The 13,641-nt window shown below is 61.0% G+C and overlaps 2 protein-coding genes across 2 annotated transcripts in view; one reads left to right on the top strand and one right to left on the bottom strand.

The window, feature by feature from the left end:
- Positions 1–1,466: 1,466 nt before the first annotated feature.
- Positions 1,467–3,871, bottom strand: GRINA (glutamate ionotropic receptor NMDA type subunit associated protein 1). Its single transcript, XM_017883478.1, has 7 exons — positions 3,781–3,871; positions 3,262–3,661; positions 3,061–3,173; positions 2,787–2,987; positions 2,500–2,628; positions 2,265–2,408; positions 1,467–2,181 (listed from the first exon to the last, which is right to left on the bottom strand). The coding sequence occupies exons 2-7, from the start codon at positions 3,635–3,637 to the stop codon at positions 2,032–2,034; spliced, it is 1,113 nt and encodes a 370-aa protein (XP_017738967.1). The 5' UTR covers positions 3,638–3,661; positions 3,781–3,871; the 3' UTR covers positions 1,467–2,031.
- Positions 3,872–4,122: 251 nt separating this feature from the next.
- PARP10 (poly(ADP-ribose) polymerase family member 10) overlaps positions 4,123–13,641 on the top strand; it is a 17,149-nt gene continuing 7,630 nt past the window's right edge. The window contains 10 exon segments of the mRNA XM_017883479.1: positions 4,123–4,258; positions 9,284–9,365; positions 9,490–9,668; positions 9,748–10,002; positions 10,074–10,310; positions 10,394–11,259; positions 11,369–11,590; positions 11,696–11,792; positions 11,989–12,633; positions 12,734–12,867. Of these exon segments, the coding sequence (XP_017738968.1) occupies positions 9,497–9,668; positions 9,748–10,002; positions 10,074–10,310; positions 10,394–11,259; positions 11,369–11,590; positions 11,696–11,792; positions 11,989–12,633; positions 12,734–12,867 (2,628 nt within the window). The 5' untranslated portion in view covers positions 4,123–4,258; positions 9,284–9,365; positions 9,490–9,496.

Here is a 13,641-nt window from a genome sequence, read left to right as displayed (position 1 = left end):
GAGGGGTCTGGGATATAGAGCTAGGCAGGTTCTTTCTCCTCCTCAGCATGCTGGAGCACAGGAGGGCACCTAGAGGAGGAACTGTACCTGCTCAGGAAATGGCCGGAAGGGGAAGTGGGGGAAGGTGGAGCCGTGTGGCCCACTTGCTGTTCAGCACGTGATTAGCCGCTGCAGAGGACAATGTGGACTCCAGGAAGTGCTCTGGTGGCTGGGAAGGCAGTGTGTGTCCCCACGCTGTAGGGGGCTGCAGCAGGGAGCACACTCATGACGTCAGGTTTGTGCAGGGTCAGGGCCCTGGGCTGAGGCAAGGGGACAGCAGGAGGGCAGCTGGCCACAGTGGACAGATGGCAGGGGCATGTACCAGGTTAAGGGAGCGTGGACTTCATCCTGAGGGCACCACTGGGGTTTTGGAGGCGGGTAGTGCAATGGACCTGATAGATGTTTCAGAAACACACCGCTAGGGTCCTGGTGGAGGGTGGGGCATGGAAGGAGGCCAGGTGAGGCAGGGGAAGTTGGGAGGGCAAGGGAAGCGGGGCAGCCCTGCTCTGGCTTGGAGATAAGGGAGCAGGAGGTTTCAGGAAGGATGAGCTAGGCCCTGGGCAGCCCACAGCTGTGGTGGCCGCGGATATCAGGGTGGCGCTGGCTTCATACACGGAGGTGCTAAGGGGACTGACTGGGTGGTGGGGAGGGGCCTTGAGAGATTCTCAGGCCACACTGCATGGAGAGCCTCGAGGCTGCAGTGGGAATGTCCAAGTCTAAGGTTGCCTCTTGGCCCGGAGCCGTGGGGCGTGAGAGCTCAGCAGGGCTCAGACACAGCCAGGTCCCAGGCAGTGGAGGGATCCCCTGCAGGAGTAGCAGGCGTCACAGGGCAGGAAACGCAGTACAGGCTGGGGCTGAGGGCTCCAAAAGACCAGGCCTGGGGAAGCCAACCGGCCCAAATGGCTGAGCCCTCAGTCTCTGTCCAGCTCTTGGACGGGACCTCCAGCCTGTGTTTCTTGTGGGGAGGCTAGAGAGAGGCAGGGACCTCTGTGTGAGGCAGGCCTGGGCAGAATGTCAGGGTGCCCACAGAGATGGACTGCACAGAGCTGGGGAAGCCCAGGGAGCACCCAAGGAGCATGGCAGGCTGCCCTGGGGCAGGCCAGTGACCTGTGCCGCTGGCCCAGGTGACAGAAGAGTGAGAGGGCTACACCGTGCCATCTCCAGGGAGCACCTGGTAGACACAGCTAGGCCACTCACCATTGGGGTACCCCAGCACAGGCTTAGCTCACTCTGAGCACCCCAGGGTCTCTGTCCATCAGTTGGGAACTCAACACACACCTTATGATGTAGCTGCGTGTGGGCAGAGGCTTGGCACTGTGTTAACCTCCACTTTCATTTCTGGTCCTGTGTCCCCATCCGCAGGGAAGGCCTGGAGGCCCCCACCCAACTTCATGTTGAAAGTGGCAGGGAGAAGAGTGACCCGGGAAGGCAGAGAGCAAATCCCATTTATTGGAATTTCACTGACAGCAGATTGAGAGGAAGGCTTCCCCCTCCCCTGAAACATGCCGTCCTCTCTGCCCTCAGGGCTCAGCACAGGGATAAGACCCCACTCCGCATGTCCCCAGAGGGCAGCACTCCAGGGGGAGGGGGAGGGGTGCTCTACGCCAGGCTGGGGAGCTGGGACAGGAGGGAAGACGTGCACCCTCACCTCTTGGCTCAATCCCTCTCCCCGGGACCTGGTGCTGCCCCCAGTCCCTGGGGTGGGCTGGCAGACAGGGCTCATGCAACAATGAGTAGACAGGAGGTGGCACAGAAACGTGGCCTTGTTGCCCCTTGGTGGGGCGGGAGGACTAAAGGGGCCATGCTGTGGCCACAGCGGGTCCAAACGGAAGTATCTGCAGTGTACATATGGGAGGGTTGGAGAGGGGCGTCCTCTGCCCCAGGCTGTGCCTGGGGACAAGAGAGAGGGGAAGGACAGCTGGCACTCCCGTGCCAGGGGCAGGGTCCAGGCCAGCCATGCCACCTGAGTGGGCACAGAGAGCTGGAGCTGGGCTACTCCTTGGCGCGGCCAATGATGGTGAGGATATACAGGAAGATGTTGATGATGTCTGTATACAGGTTCAGCGCGGCAAACACGTACTCTTCTGGGCTCAGGGACAGCTGCTTGTTCCCCAGCAGCAGCTGGGTGTCCACTGCTAGGAACTGGAGGTGACAGCACAGTGGTGTTGAGGGACAAGCCTGCCCGCCCAGCATCCCGCCCCCGGCCAAGGCCGCCCCTCACTCACGCAGGTGAAGAGCAGAGCGCCCAGTGAGGCGTACACAATCTCCAGGATGCGGTTCCGGATGAAGATGCAGAGGATGGCGAAGATGAACAGCACCACCATGCTCACCAGGAGCACGCCCATGCACGAGGTGAAGTCGTAGCGGGTCTGCAGGCGGGGGAGGAACGGGCCATGGGGCTGGGCCTGGGAAAGCCGCTCGGCCCCTGCGGCCACAGCCCAGCCATGGGAGGCCCCTCACCTGCATGGAGAAGATGACGACCGTGAAGCAGACGGCTGTGGTGATGCCCACGGCCATGATGACTGCCTCGGTGTTGTAGAAGCTGGCGATCATCCCCACCATGTACGACAGGCTGGCGGTCAGGACTGACTGTGGGTGGGAGACACAGGCTGGCCTTGTGTGTGTGTCACCCCTGCCCGCCCCTGCCTCATGAGCACAAAGAGAACCAGGGTGACCAGGCCCGGAAGAGTGGGCATGTGGGACTGCATGACCAGACACGGGCCCAGAGGCTCAGGTTTGGGGGTTACCAGTGCAACAAGGTTCCAGGGGTGCTTTCGCCGGAAGTCCCCACAACAGCTGAGGACGATGAGGGAGATGAAGAAGACAGCATAGGAGACATAGTAGGTCCAGACGTTCTCCCGGACAAAGCTCTTCACTTCCCCAACAAAAGTGAACACAGACACCGTGGACAAGGTCACCGACAGCTGCAGGGTCAGCACCAGGAACACCTGGGAAAGGAGCCGCTCAGCGCCATCCGCTGGGTGCCACACCCCCCACCTCCTCCGAGATGCCCCCACCCACCTTGCGGATGAAGGCCTGTCGGATGCTCTTGTCATCCCAGTTGGTGGCAGGGAAGTCCTGGTTGTCATAGTAGGATGGGGGACCCTCCTCCTGGTAGTTTCCATGCTGGGGTGCTGAGGAGCAGACAGGCTGGGTCAGCACCACTCACGAGCACCTCCCCTGCCCTCCCCGCCACCCCACCCCTCCCTTCCTGAGACTCACAGTCAGGGTCTTGTCCTGGGAAGGCCTGTGGCTGTCCATAGGGGTTGGGGGGAAAGGGGCTCTGGGGATATGGCCCCTGGGGGTACCCCCCTTGGGGGTAGGGGCCCTGTGGGTAGCCCTCTTGTGGGTAGGGGCCCTGTGGGTAGGCCCCTTGGGGTAGGGGCCCTGTGGGTAACCCCTTGGGGTAGGGGCTGGGGCCATGGGGGTACCCTGGCTGACCGTAGGGTGAGGGCTGGAAAGGGGGCTGCGGGTAAGGGGCCCCAGGGTAGGGAGGCTGAGCATAGGGGGGCATGGGTGGCTGGGGCCCCCCCGGATATCCAGGGTTGGGGGGAGGATAGTTGTCCCCAGACACCAAAAAACTCTTTTCATGGGACATGGCCTCGGGCTCGGCGGTCCACCCCTACAGCAGGCAAACAAGAAAGAGCGGAACAGTTGGCTTGCGCGACAGTGTCGGGACCCAGCCCTGCGCAACTCCACCTGCTTCTGGGAACCCAGGGGGAAGAAAGGGAAGACAGTGACCTTTGCCACGGGCTGTAGGGAGCCCCAGAGCCTGGGCCTGGAGAAGCGCGTGGGGCCCTGACCGGACCGGCGCCGTGGGGCCTTCCCAAGGCTCTAGGCCGCCTTTAGGGTGGGGGAGGGCCGGGCGAGGGGACAACCGCCAGCCTCGGGATTCGGGGCTTGGGTTGTTTGTCACAAGCAACCGGAGGCCTGCACCGCTGCCGGCGTCTCCCTGGTGGGAGCTCAGCGCGTGGGGGCTGGGGTCTCGGTCGGGGACGTGTGGGGTGTGCCCAGACCCTCCCCTCCGCATCCCGCCCCTTAAGCAGCTTTAAGGGGCCGGAGCCGGCAGCTATTTCTATCCCAGGAAATCCCCGGGCCATCTGTGACCAACAAGGGCCGGAGCCCCCCCACCCCCCCGAACCCAACAACAGGGCCCAACGGCCCCGGGCTCCGGGTGGGGGGATCAGGCCTGGATCGGCTGCCGGTGCCTGCCAGTGGGGTACGCCGGGAACAGCGGGGTGCGGGGGTGGTGTGGGGGATGGAAGCGACCACGGAGCGTGCGGGGAACAAAGCGGGCGCGGGGCGAGGCGGGTAGGGGCTGTGGCCGTGGCACTGGCACCGAGGGCGGTTGGGCCCTCCGCGGGCCGGGGGCGCACAGGGTCACGGGTCCGGCAGTCGCTGCAGCGCGCCGCCCCTCCCTCCCGGCTCCAGGCCGCCGCGGCTCCCCGCCACCACCGCCGCCACCTCTGGCCCGGAGCGGCCGCGTGCCCCGACCGGGACCAACTGACCGACCCGAGGCGGCCACGCTCGGATGCGCAGGGACCGCGTGGGGGGGGGCGGGGGCGGCCGGCGCGCGGCGAGCGGGTCGGACGCGCTCCTTGGGCTACTGGCCGGGACTCAACGGTGGCGGGGCGCCGCAGGCCGGTGAGGCACGGGTTGTCCGCTGCGCGGCGGCAGGTGATTGGCCGCGTGACGCCCGCACCAGCACCAGCACCCGCTCGGCGGCCGCTCGGGTGGGCCTGCGCCTGCGGCTGGGAAGACGCAGCGGGCTTGTGGACGGGGCGGGGTAGGCGGCGGGCCGGGCGGAGCTCGGGGATGGGCGGGCGGGGAGACCATGGTGGGCGGGCGGGGTAGGCGGGCCGGCGAGCTCGGGGATGGGCGGGCGGGGAGGGGGTGGGCCGGGGCGGGGAGGGGTGGCGCGGCGGGAGTGGCGCGGCGGGGAGGGGGTGGGCGCGGCGGGAGCTCTGGTGGGCGCGGCGGGAGTAGGGGGTGGGGGCGGGGCTTCCGCGGACCCGACCCACTGCGCCCCCTTGCTTGTTCCTTTTGGCTCCGGCTGGAGGCCCGCGCCCCTCACTGCCTGCCGAGGGGTGGGGTCGTGCGGTGGGCGTTGAAGACCCCTGGAGGCAGAAGTCTGGTCTGGTCAATTTGGCTGGCCGTTCGGTAGTTAAGAAATTTATTCCTAAATGCGGGATTTGCTGAAGCTGCCCGGGACTGACCATCCGTTCTCGGCCTTAAAACACAACGTTCACTTCTTTTCATCCAGGTCTATCCCAAATCAAGAAGCCTAATCGTTTAGTTCCCAAATTGAGGCCTCGTGGTTTAATTGCCCCATTTTCTCTATCAGCCCAAACTCTGCCAGGCCTGCTACTAGAGGCTTTTTTTTTTTTTTTTTTTAATTCTTGTGGATACATAAGTGTATGTTTATGGGCCACAAGGGATGTTTTGATACAGGCATGCGTAATAATCACATCAAGGTAAATGGGGTACCCATCAGCTCAAGCATTTGTCCTTCGTGTTACAAACAATCCGGTTATACTCTTGGAGTTGTTTAAAAATGTACAATTAAATTATTTTTGATTACAGTCACCCTGTTGTACTAGCAAATGCGATGTCTTATTTTCACACTAGAGACCCTGGATGCTCACGTGTCTGCCTGACGTCCTCACAAGCTGTGAGGGGCTGAGGCTTGAGGATACAGCAGGACTGGAGGCCAGGCCGCCTCCCTGCTTGGCTCCCAAGTCCTCTTGGGGGAACAGTGACTGGCACAGGCAGGGTGCATCCTGCTGCCAGCCTTCCCACCCAGGGCCCAGACCCCACCTGCCCTTCTGCCCTTGGAGGGCTGGCCTCTCCCAGACCACTCTGAGTCCTGCACCTGTGGTGCACTGGTGCAATGTTTAGCAACCAGACCTAGTGAGGGGAAGCCTGGGGTGCGTTTTTTGCACGTGCCCATAGTGTTGTTACTCCACCAGGGCTGGTTTCAAGTTACCCCCAGCTGAAACTGTACCAGTCTGCTTGTGGTGTGAGTGGGGCCTGTGCCCTCTGCAGCCAGGGTCGGCGTAATGGGTAACCTGTGATGAGTTCTATTAGAGGAAACGTGGGAAAAGCAGGGATGGATTTACCTTTGTAGAAGCAGAAGCTCACAAAATTTGAGAGACCTTTAAGAAAAATAAAATGCCAGCCGGGCGCGGGGGCTGACGTCTGTGAGCCCAGCACAGTGGGAGGCTGAGGTGGGCGGATCACAAGGTCAGGAGATCCAGACCATCCTGGCTAACATGGAGAACTCGTCTCTACTAAAAATACAAAAAAAAAACTAGCTGGGTGTGGTGGTGTGCACCTGTAATCCCAGCTACTGGGGAGGCTGAGGCAGGAGAATTGCTTGAACCTGGGAGGCAGAGGTTACAGTGAGCTGAGATCGTGCTACTGCACTCGAGCCTGCGTGACAGAGTGTGACTCTGTCTCAAAAAATAAATAAATGAATAAATAAATAATAGCCGGGTATGGTGGCGCACGCCGGTAATCCCAACACTTTGGGAGGCTGAGGCAGGTGGATCATCTGAGGTCAAGAATTTGAGACCAGTCTGCCCAATAGGTTGAAACCCTGTCTCTACTAAAAATACAAAAATTAGCTGGGCATGGTGGTGTGTGCCTGTAATCCTGGCTACTTGGGAGGCTGAGGCAGGAGAATCCCTTGAACCAGGGAGGCAGAGTTTCAGTGAGCCGAGATCACACCACTGCACTCCAGCCTGGACACAGAGGGAGATCCTGTCTCAAAGAAAATAAACACTTTTTTTTTTTTTTTGAGATGGAGTCTTGCTCTGTCGCCTAGGCTGGAGTACAGTGGCTTGATCTCGGCTCACTGCAAACTCCGCCTCCCGGGTTCATGCCATTCTCCTGCCTCAGCCTCCCAAGTAGCTGGGACTACAGGCGTCTGCCACCACGGCCGGGTAATTTTTTGTATTTTTAGTAGAGGTGAGGTTTCACTGTGTTAGCCAGAATGGTCTTGATCTCCTGACCTCATGATCCGCCTGCCTCGGCCTCCCAAAGTGCTAGGATTACCGGCGTGATCCACTACGCCTGGCCAAAAATAAATAAATTTTTTAAAATTGAATAAATAAAGTAAAATGCTGAGTACAAAGTTGAGTAAAGGGCTTCAGGAGGGGTCGTGTAGGCAGAGTCCCTAAGTGTCTTTAGATTTATGTTAAATCTGCCTTAAAAACAGAGTAAGGGGCTGGGCACGGTGGCTTATGCCTGTAATCCTAGCACTTTGGGAGGCCAAGGTGGGTGGACCACCTGAGGTCAGGAGTTCGAGAGCAGCCTGGTCAACATGGCGAAAACCCATCTCTACTAAAAATACAAAGATTAGCTGGGCGTGGTGGCACACATTTGTTTTCCCAGCTACTCAGGAGGCTGAGGCAGGAGAATCACTTGAACCCAGTGGGTGGAGGTTGCTGTGAGCCGAGATCACGCCACTTCACTCCAGCCTGGGTGAAAGGGTGAAACTCCGTCTCAGGAAAAAAAAAAAAAGAAAGGCAGAGTAAGGGAGATCATGCCAGAGGGGTGGCCATGGGGGTTTGTGGGGAAGGGAGGGCCAAGTAGAGGAAAGGGCCGGTCCCAGGCCACTGAGGCAGGAGTGGCCTATAGCTCTGCAGGAAGAGCTGAGAACCTGGAGCCCTCTGAGCATCAGGGTGTGCAGGGGGCATGTGGCCAGAGAAGGGACTGAGGTCTGGTCAGGTGCAGCTGGGCAGGTCCTCAAAAGGACTTTGGAGTTTTTGTTTTGTTTTGTTTTTTTAGACAGAGTCTCACGCTATCACTTAGGTTGGAGTGCAATGTCATGATCTCAGCTCACTGCAACCTCCGCCTCCCAGGTTCAAGCGATTCCCCTGACTCAGCCTCCCGAGTAGCTGAGATTATAGGTACCCGCAACCATGCCTGGCTAATTTTTGCATTTTTAGTACAGACAGGATTTTACTTTGTTGACCAGGCTGATCTCAAACTCCTGACCTCGTGATCCAGCTGCTTCAGCCTCCCAAAGTGCTGGGATTACAGGTGTGACCCTCTGCGCCCAGCCCCCAGCACTTTGGTTTTTACTGTTGCTGATGCTGGGAGCTATGTAGCAACTGCTGGTGTCACTTTACAAGGCCCACCCTGACCCCTCTGTTGAGGACCCACCATGGGAGTGGCAGACAGAGACTAGTTAAGAGGTTAGCTTAGCTACCTAGCGAGAGATTCTGGAGGCTGGGACCAGGGTCGGGGCAGCAGAGGTGCGGCATGGGCAGGGCTGGGAGCAAAGGCTGGCCAGGGTCCTCAGCTCCCTGGAGGGAGGAACAGCAGGGGTGGGGCTGGGTTTTGGTGGGCTGAGGGGTGAGTGGGAGTAGGAGATGGAGAGCAGTAGTAGCCACAGCTCTTTGAAAGGCTGGAAACAAATGGAGCTTCGGTGATGCCGGGGATTTGTGGTGAGTGGGATTGTGGATTCTGAAGGCACCGCCCAGGTTTGAGGCCTGGTGCTGCTGTGGGCCTGTCTGCACCTCCGTTTCCCTTTCTGTGGTGAGGATTAGCGGCAGCAAAGAATGCAGTGGAGCCATCACCCTGTCACCTTCTGGGGTTATTTGTGACGATGCCAACGATGGTGTGAGATGGGGAGGTGCAGGCAGGACAGAAAGCTGCAGGAATGGGCGGGCAGGACCCGAGGCGGGAGGAAGGCTGTGCTGCAATGCATGCTCTTGGAGACCAAGGGTGGGGAGCTGCCCATGCCCAGCAGCTGGCAGGTGTGAGGGACCAGGAGCAGGGTTGAGAAGGTTGCTGGAGGCATTGAAGGCCAGCCTTGGCCAGGGGCGGACCTGGAGACCCAGCACTTGTCATGCAGAGGGTGTCATGGACACAGAGGCTTGGAGATCCTGAGTGAGGGGCAGTGACTCAGGCCCCTTGGTGGGTTTAGTGGGGAAGGTGATTGGCCATTTTCGGATCACGGAGGCCAGGGGAGTGGAGGGCCACCAGAGGACACTCCTGTCTACCCTGCCAGCCAGGGGCTGGAGTGGGCCAGATGGGGCCGGTGGACTGGACTGGGCTGGCTGGAGTGTCCTGAGGGGTCCAGCCTGGCCAACACCTCCTGGTCAGCTGGGGGTTGAGGCTGCAGCAGGAGAGGAAGCATCTGAGCCCCAGTAACCAGGCCTCAGCGCCCAGGGCCGAGCTCCTCCCTCCCTCCTTCTGTCTTTCAGTTTCACTTTTGTTTTTCCGCTCCCTGCAGAGTTAGGCTTGCTGAGGGGCAGGCACAGGAGTGAGTCCTGGCTGAGCTCATGGCCTGAGGCTGCCGAGCGGCAGCAGGGAGCGTAAGTACCGTGTGTGGGACCACCCATAATGGGGGAGTATTGAGGGCACACCTCGGAGTGGCCTGGGGAGGGGTAGGAGGGGTGGAGTGGGCTGTTTCCCTAGCCACCCGATGCCCCATCTCAGGGTTGCAATGGCGGAGGCAGAGGCAGGGGTGGCAGTGGAGGTCCGTGGACTGCCTCCTGCCGTGCCCGACGAGCTGCTCACACTCTACTTTGAAAACCGCCGACGCTCTGGAGGGGGACCTGTGTTGAGCTGGCAGAGACTGGGCAGCGGGGGCATCCTCACCTTCAGAGATCCTGCAGGTGAGAGGACTGGCTGAAGGGGCAGTCTGGGTGCCTTGATGTTCTGATGCCTGACGTCCTGCCCTGCCGCTGCCCACAGACGCCGAGAGGGTCTTGGCCCAGGCAGATCACAAACTACATGGTGCCCAGCTGAGCCTGCGGCCAGCTCCACCACGAGCCCCTGCACGCCTGCTGCTCCAAGGACTGCCCCCTGGCACCACACCCCAGCGTCTGGAGCAGCATGTCCAGGCCCTGCTGCGTGCCTCGGAGCTCCCAGTACAGCCCTGCTGTGCCTTGGCCAGCCCCCGGCCAGACCGGGCTCTGGTCCAGTTGCCCAAGCCCCTTTCTGAGGCAGGTGAGAGGCAGGTTGGGGTTGAGGTGCTGGCTAGGGGAGGTTCCCTGAGCTGACCTGCACATTCCCCACAGACGTCCGTGTCCTGGAGGAGCAGGCCCAGAATCTGGGCCTGGAGGGGTCCTCGGTGTCCCTGGCCCGGGTGCCCCAGGCCCGAGCGGTGCGTGTGGTGGGGGACAGCGCCTCTGTGGACCTGCTGCTGCTGGAGCTGTACCTGGAGAATGAGCGCCGCAGTGGTGGGGGGCCCCTGGAGGACCTGCGACGCCTGCCCGGGCCCCTGGGAACTGTTGCCTCCTTCCAGCAGTGGCAAGGTGAGTGGGGCTGGGCAGACCCAGCCGACCCTCCCTCTCCTGCAGAAATCTGACAGGTTTTCTGTCCTTTCCCTTCCTCCAAGTGGCAGAACGAGTGTTGCAGCAGGAGCACCAGCTGCAGGGCTCAGAACTGAGCCTTGTTCCCCACTACGACGTCCTGGAGCCTGAGGAGCTGGCTGAGAACACAAGTGAAGGGGACCACCCATCCACCCTGGGGCCTACGGCTACCAAGCATGCTATCCTGAGGACTGGAGGGCTGGTGACAGCTCTGCAGGGTGCAGGGACTGTGACAACGGGCTCTGACGAGGAACCAGGGCAGTTAGGGTCCTCTCTGAGGACAGGTCCCATGGTGCAGGGTATAGGGACTATGACAACGGGCTCTGGCGAGGAACCAGGGCAGTCAGAGGCCTCTCTGAGGACAGGTCCCATGGTGCAGGGTGCAGGGACTGTGACAACGGGCTCTGGCGAGGAGCCAGGGCAGTCAGAGGCCTCTCTGAGGACAGGCCCCATGGGGTCTCTGGGACAGGCAGAACCAGTCGGCTCAATGCCCATGGGGTCTCTCGAACATGAGGGGCTGGTAAGCCTGAGGCCTGTGGGGTTGCAGGAACAGGAGGGACCCATGAGTGTGGGGCCTGTGGGGTCTACAGGCCCAGTGGAGATCTCTAAGGGGTTGCCGGGGCAAGAGGGCCTGGTGGAAATTGCCATGGACTCACCAGGACAAGAAGGGCTGGTGGGTCCCATGGAGATCGCCATGGGGTCTCTGGAGAAGGCAGGGCCTGTGAGCCCAGGACATGTGAAGCTGGCGGAGCAGGAGGACCTGGCGGAGATGGTGCTGTTGATGGAGCCTGGGGCGATGCGCTTCCTGCAGCTCTATCATGAGGACCTTCTTGCGGGCCTGGGAGACATTGCTCTCTTCCCACTTGAAGGACCGGATGTGACTGGCTTTCGGGTGAGTGACCCCTCAGGGCTCCTCACCTTCAGCCCCCTCCTCCTACTGACTCAGAATACCTTTTCTGTGCTCTAAACCTGCAAACTCCCCCTCTGCCATGGCCCTGCAGCTCTGTGGAGGCCAGACTTCCTGCCAGGCGGCCGAGGAGTTTCTGCGGAGCCTGCTGGGCAGCATTAGCTGCCATGTGTTGCGCCTGGAGCACCCGGGCAGCGCCAGGTTTCTCCTGGGCCCAGAAGGGCAGCGCCTTCTCCAGGGGCTGGAGGCTCAGTTCCAGTGTGTCTTTGGGACAGAGCGCCTGGCCACAGCCACCTTGGATACAGGCCTTGAAGAGGTAGAGATGGAGTCCCACCCCTGCCCTCCGCTTTCTCACGCCTCTACCCCAGACCTCCTCTGCCCTTGCCCAGAGGCTAGTGGTCCTGACGTCCTCTCCCTACAGGTGGACCCTACCGAGGCCCTCCCAGTGCTCCCTGGTGATGCCCACACCCTGTGGCCCCCAGACAGTACAAGTAGTGACCAGGAGGACGTGAGCCTGGGTAGGACTCCCTGGGAGCCCTCAGCACATCCTGTGGCCCTCACTTGATCCCACCCCCTGCCCTGCTCTGTCCTCCCATCTGTCTACTGACCCATCTTAGGCCCACCGTGTACCCCAAAAACTTGCTTCCCATCTTTCACCCATTCCAACTCCTTCTGGGCCCAGCCCCTGACCCAGTGGCCTCTCCCTGCCCCCAGAGGAGGTCCGAGAACTGCTGGCCACCCTGAAGGGCCTAGACCTAGACGGGGAGGACTGGCTGCCTCTGGAGCTGGAGGAGGAAGGGCCTCAGGAGCAGCCAGAGGAGGAGGCGACCCCAGGGCATGAGGAGGAGGAGCCTGTGGCCCCCAGCATCCTGGCACCCAGGCGGCTGGAGGAGGAGGCCGCTCTGCAGCTGGCCCTCCACCGGTCGCTGGAGCCTCAAGGTCAGGTGGCTGAGCAGGAGGAGTCTGCGGCCCTGCGCCAAGCCCTAGCCCTCTCCCTGCTGGAGCAGCCCCCGTTGGAGGCAGAAGAGCCCCCAGATGGGGGGACTGATGGCAAGGCCCAGCTGGTGGTGCACTTGACATTTGAGCAGGATGTGGAGGAGCTGGACCGGGCACTTAGGGCTGCCTTGGAGGTCCACCTCCAGGAGGAGATGGTGGGGCCCTGGCGCCGCACACTGCCTGCAGAGCTGCGTGCTCGCCTGGAGCGGTGCCATGGTGTGAGTGTTGCCCTGCGTGGTGACTGCACCATCATCCGTGGCTTTGGGGCCCACCCTGCCCGTGCTGCCCGCCACTTGGTGGCACTTCTGGCTGGCCCCTGGGATCAGCGTTTGGCCTTTCCCTTGGCAGCTTCAGGCCCTACCTGTGAGTCTACATCCTGAACTGAGGGACGGTGGGGTGGGCTGGTTAGCAGGGACTAGTGCCCCAGGCACAGCTCTGACCTCCCCTTTCCCCCACGCATCAGTGGCGGAGCAGACGCTGAAGGGGCCCTGGAACAAGCTGGAGCATCTTGCAGAGAGCACTGGGGAATTCCGAGAGGTGGTGCAGGCCTTCTACGACACCCTGGACACTGCCCACAGCAGCATCCGCATCATTCGCGTGAGTCCATGCCCTGTCTCTCTGGCCCCATGGTGTCCTGGGCTCTTGCACCATCAGCACCTTGCCAAGTCTGTGGCCTGTCCCTCTCGCCTACATCAAGGTCAGCTGACCAGGAGCTGACAGGCTCCCAGTCCTGTTCTCTGCTCAGAGGGCGTTCCCAAAGTGGGTAGGGAAACAGGAGGGAACAGAGTGGGGGTCTTGGGATCTGATAGGCCTGAATGAGGGTCCCCACTCTGCCACTCATGACTGGGTCACCAGGGACCATGGGACCACTTCCAGGCCTCAGTTTCCTTACTTGGAGCATAGGCGGTGACGCCATCTTGTGGCTATTGTGAGGATTACTCGTTTCACAAATGCATCCCTTGTGCTGTTCTGGGTGCTCTTCTGCCTCCACAGAAAGGCCCAGGCTTGCTGCGGTCACTGTGCTGGGGTCACTGTGCTGATGACACTACGCAGGGCACTCTCAACTCTTGATGCTCAAAGTTGTGCGTGCGGCCAGCAGCATTACCCTCCACCAGGAGCTGGTCAGAAATGCAGAAAGAACCTCTGGTTGTCCCCAGACCTGACCACCACCATCACCACCAACACCACCATCACCACCATCACCACCATCACCACCATCACCACCATCACCACCATAACCACCATCACCACCATCACCACCATCACCACCATCACCACCATAATCACCATCACCACCATCACCACCATCACCACCAACACCACCATCACCACCATCACCACCATCACCACCATCACCACCATCACCACCAT

This window comes from Rhinopithecus bieti, unplaced genomic scaffold, assembly GCF_001698545.2.
Source record: "Rhinopithecus bieti isolate Rb0 unplaced genomic scaffold, ASM169854v2 scaffold_13617, whole genome shotgun sequence".
NCBI lineage: Eukaryota > Metazoa > Chordata > Mammalia > Primates > Cercopithecidae > Rhinopithecus > Rhinopithecus bieti.
This window is presented reverse-complemented; position numbering and strand designations above follow the sequence as displayed.

Bases quoted from the DNA above. Each gene is read 5' to 3' on its own strand.
- GRINA (XM_017883478.1), bottom strand. From the start codon at position 3,637: ATGTCCCATGAAAAGAGTTTTTTGGTGTCTGGGGACAACTATCCTCCC. The intron at 3,174-3,261 runs GTGAGTCTCAGG...TCTGCTCCTCAG, and splicing joins CCCAGGACAAGACCCTGACT to CACCCCAGCATGGAAACTAC. The intron at 2,409-2,499 runs GTGAGGGGCCTC...CCCCGCCTGCAG, and splicing joins TCGTCATCTTCTCCATGCAG to ACCCGCTACGACTTCACCTC.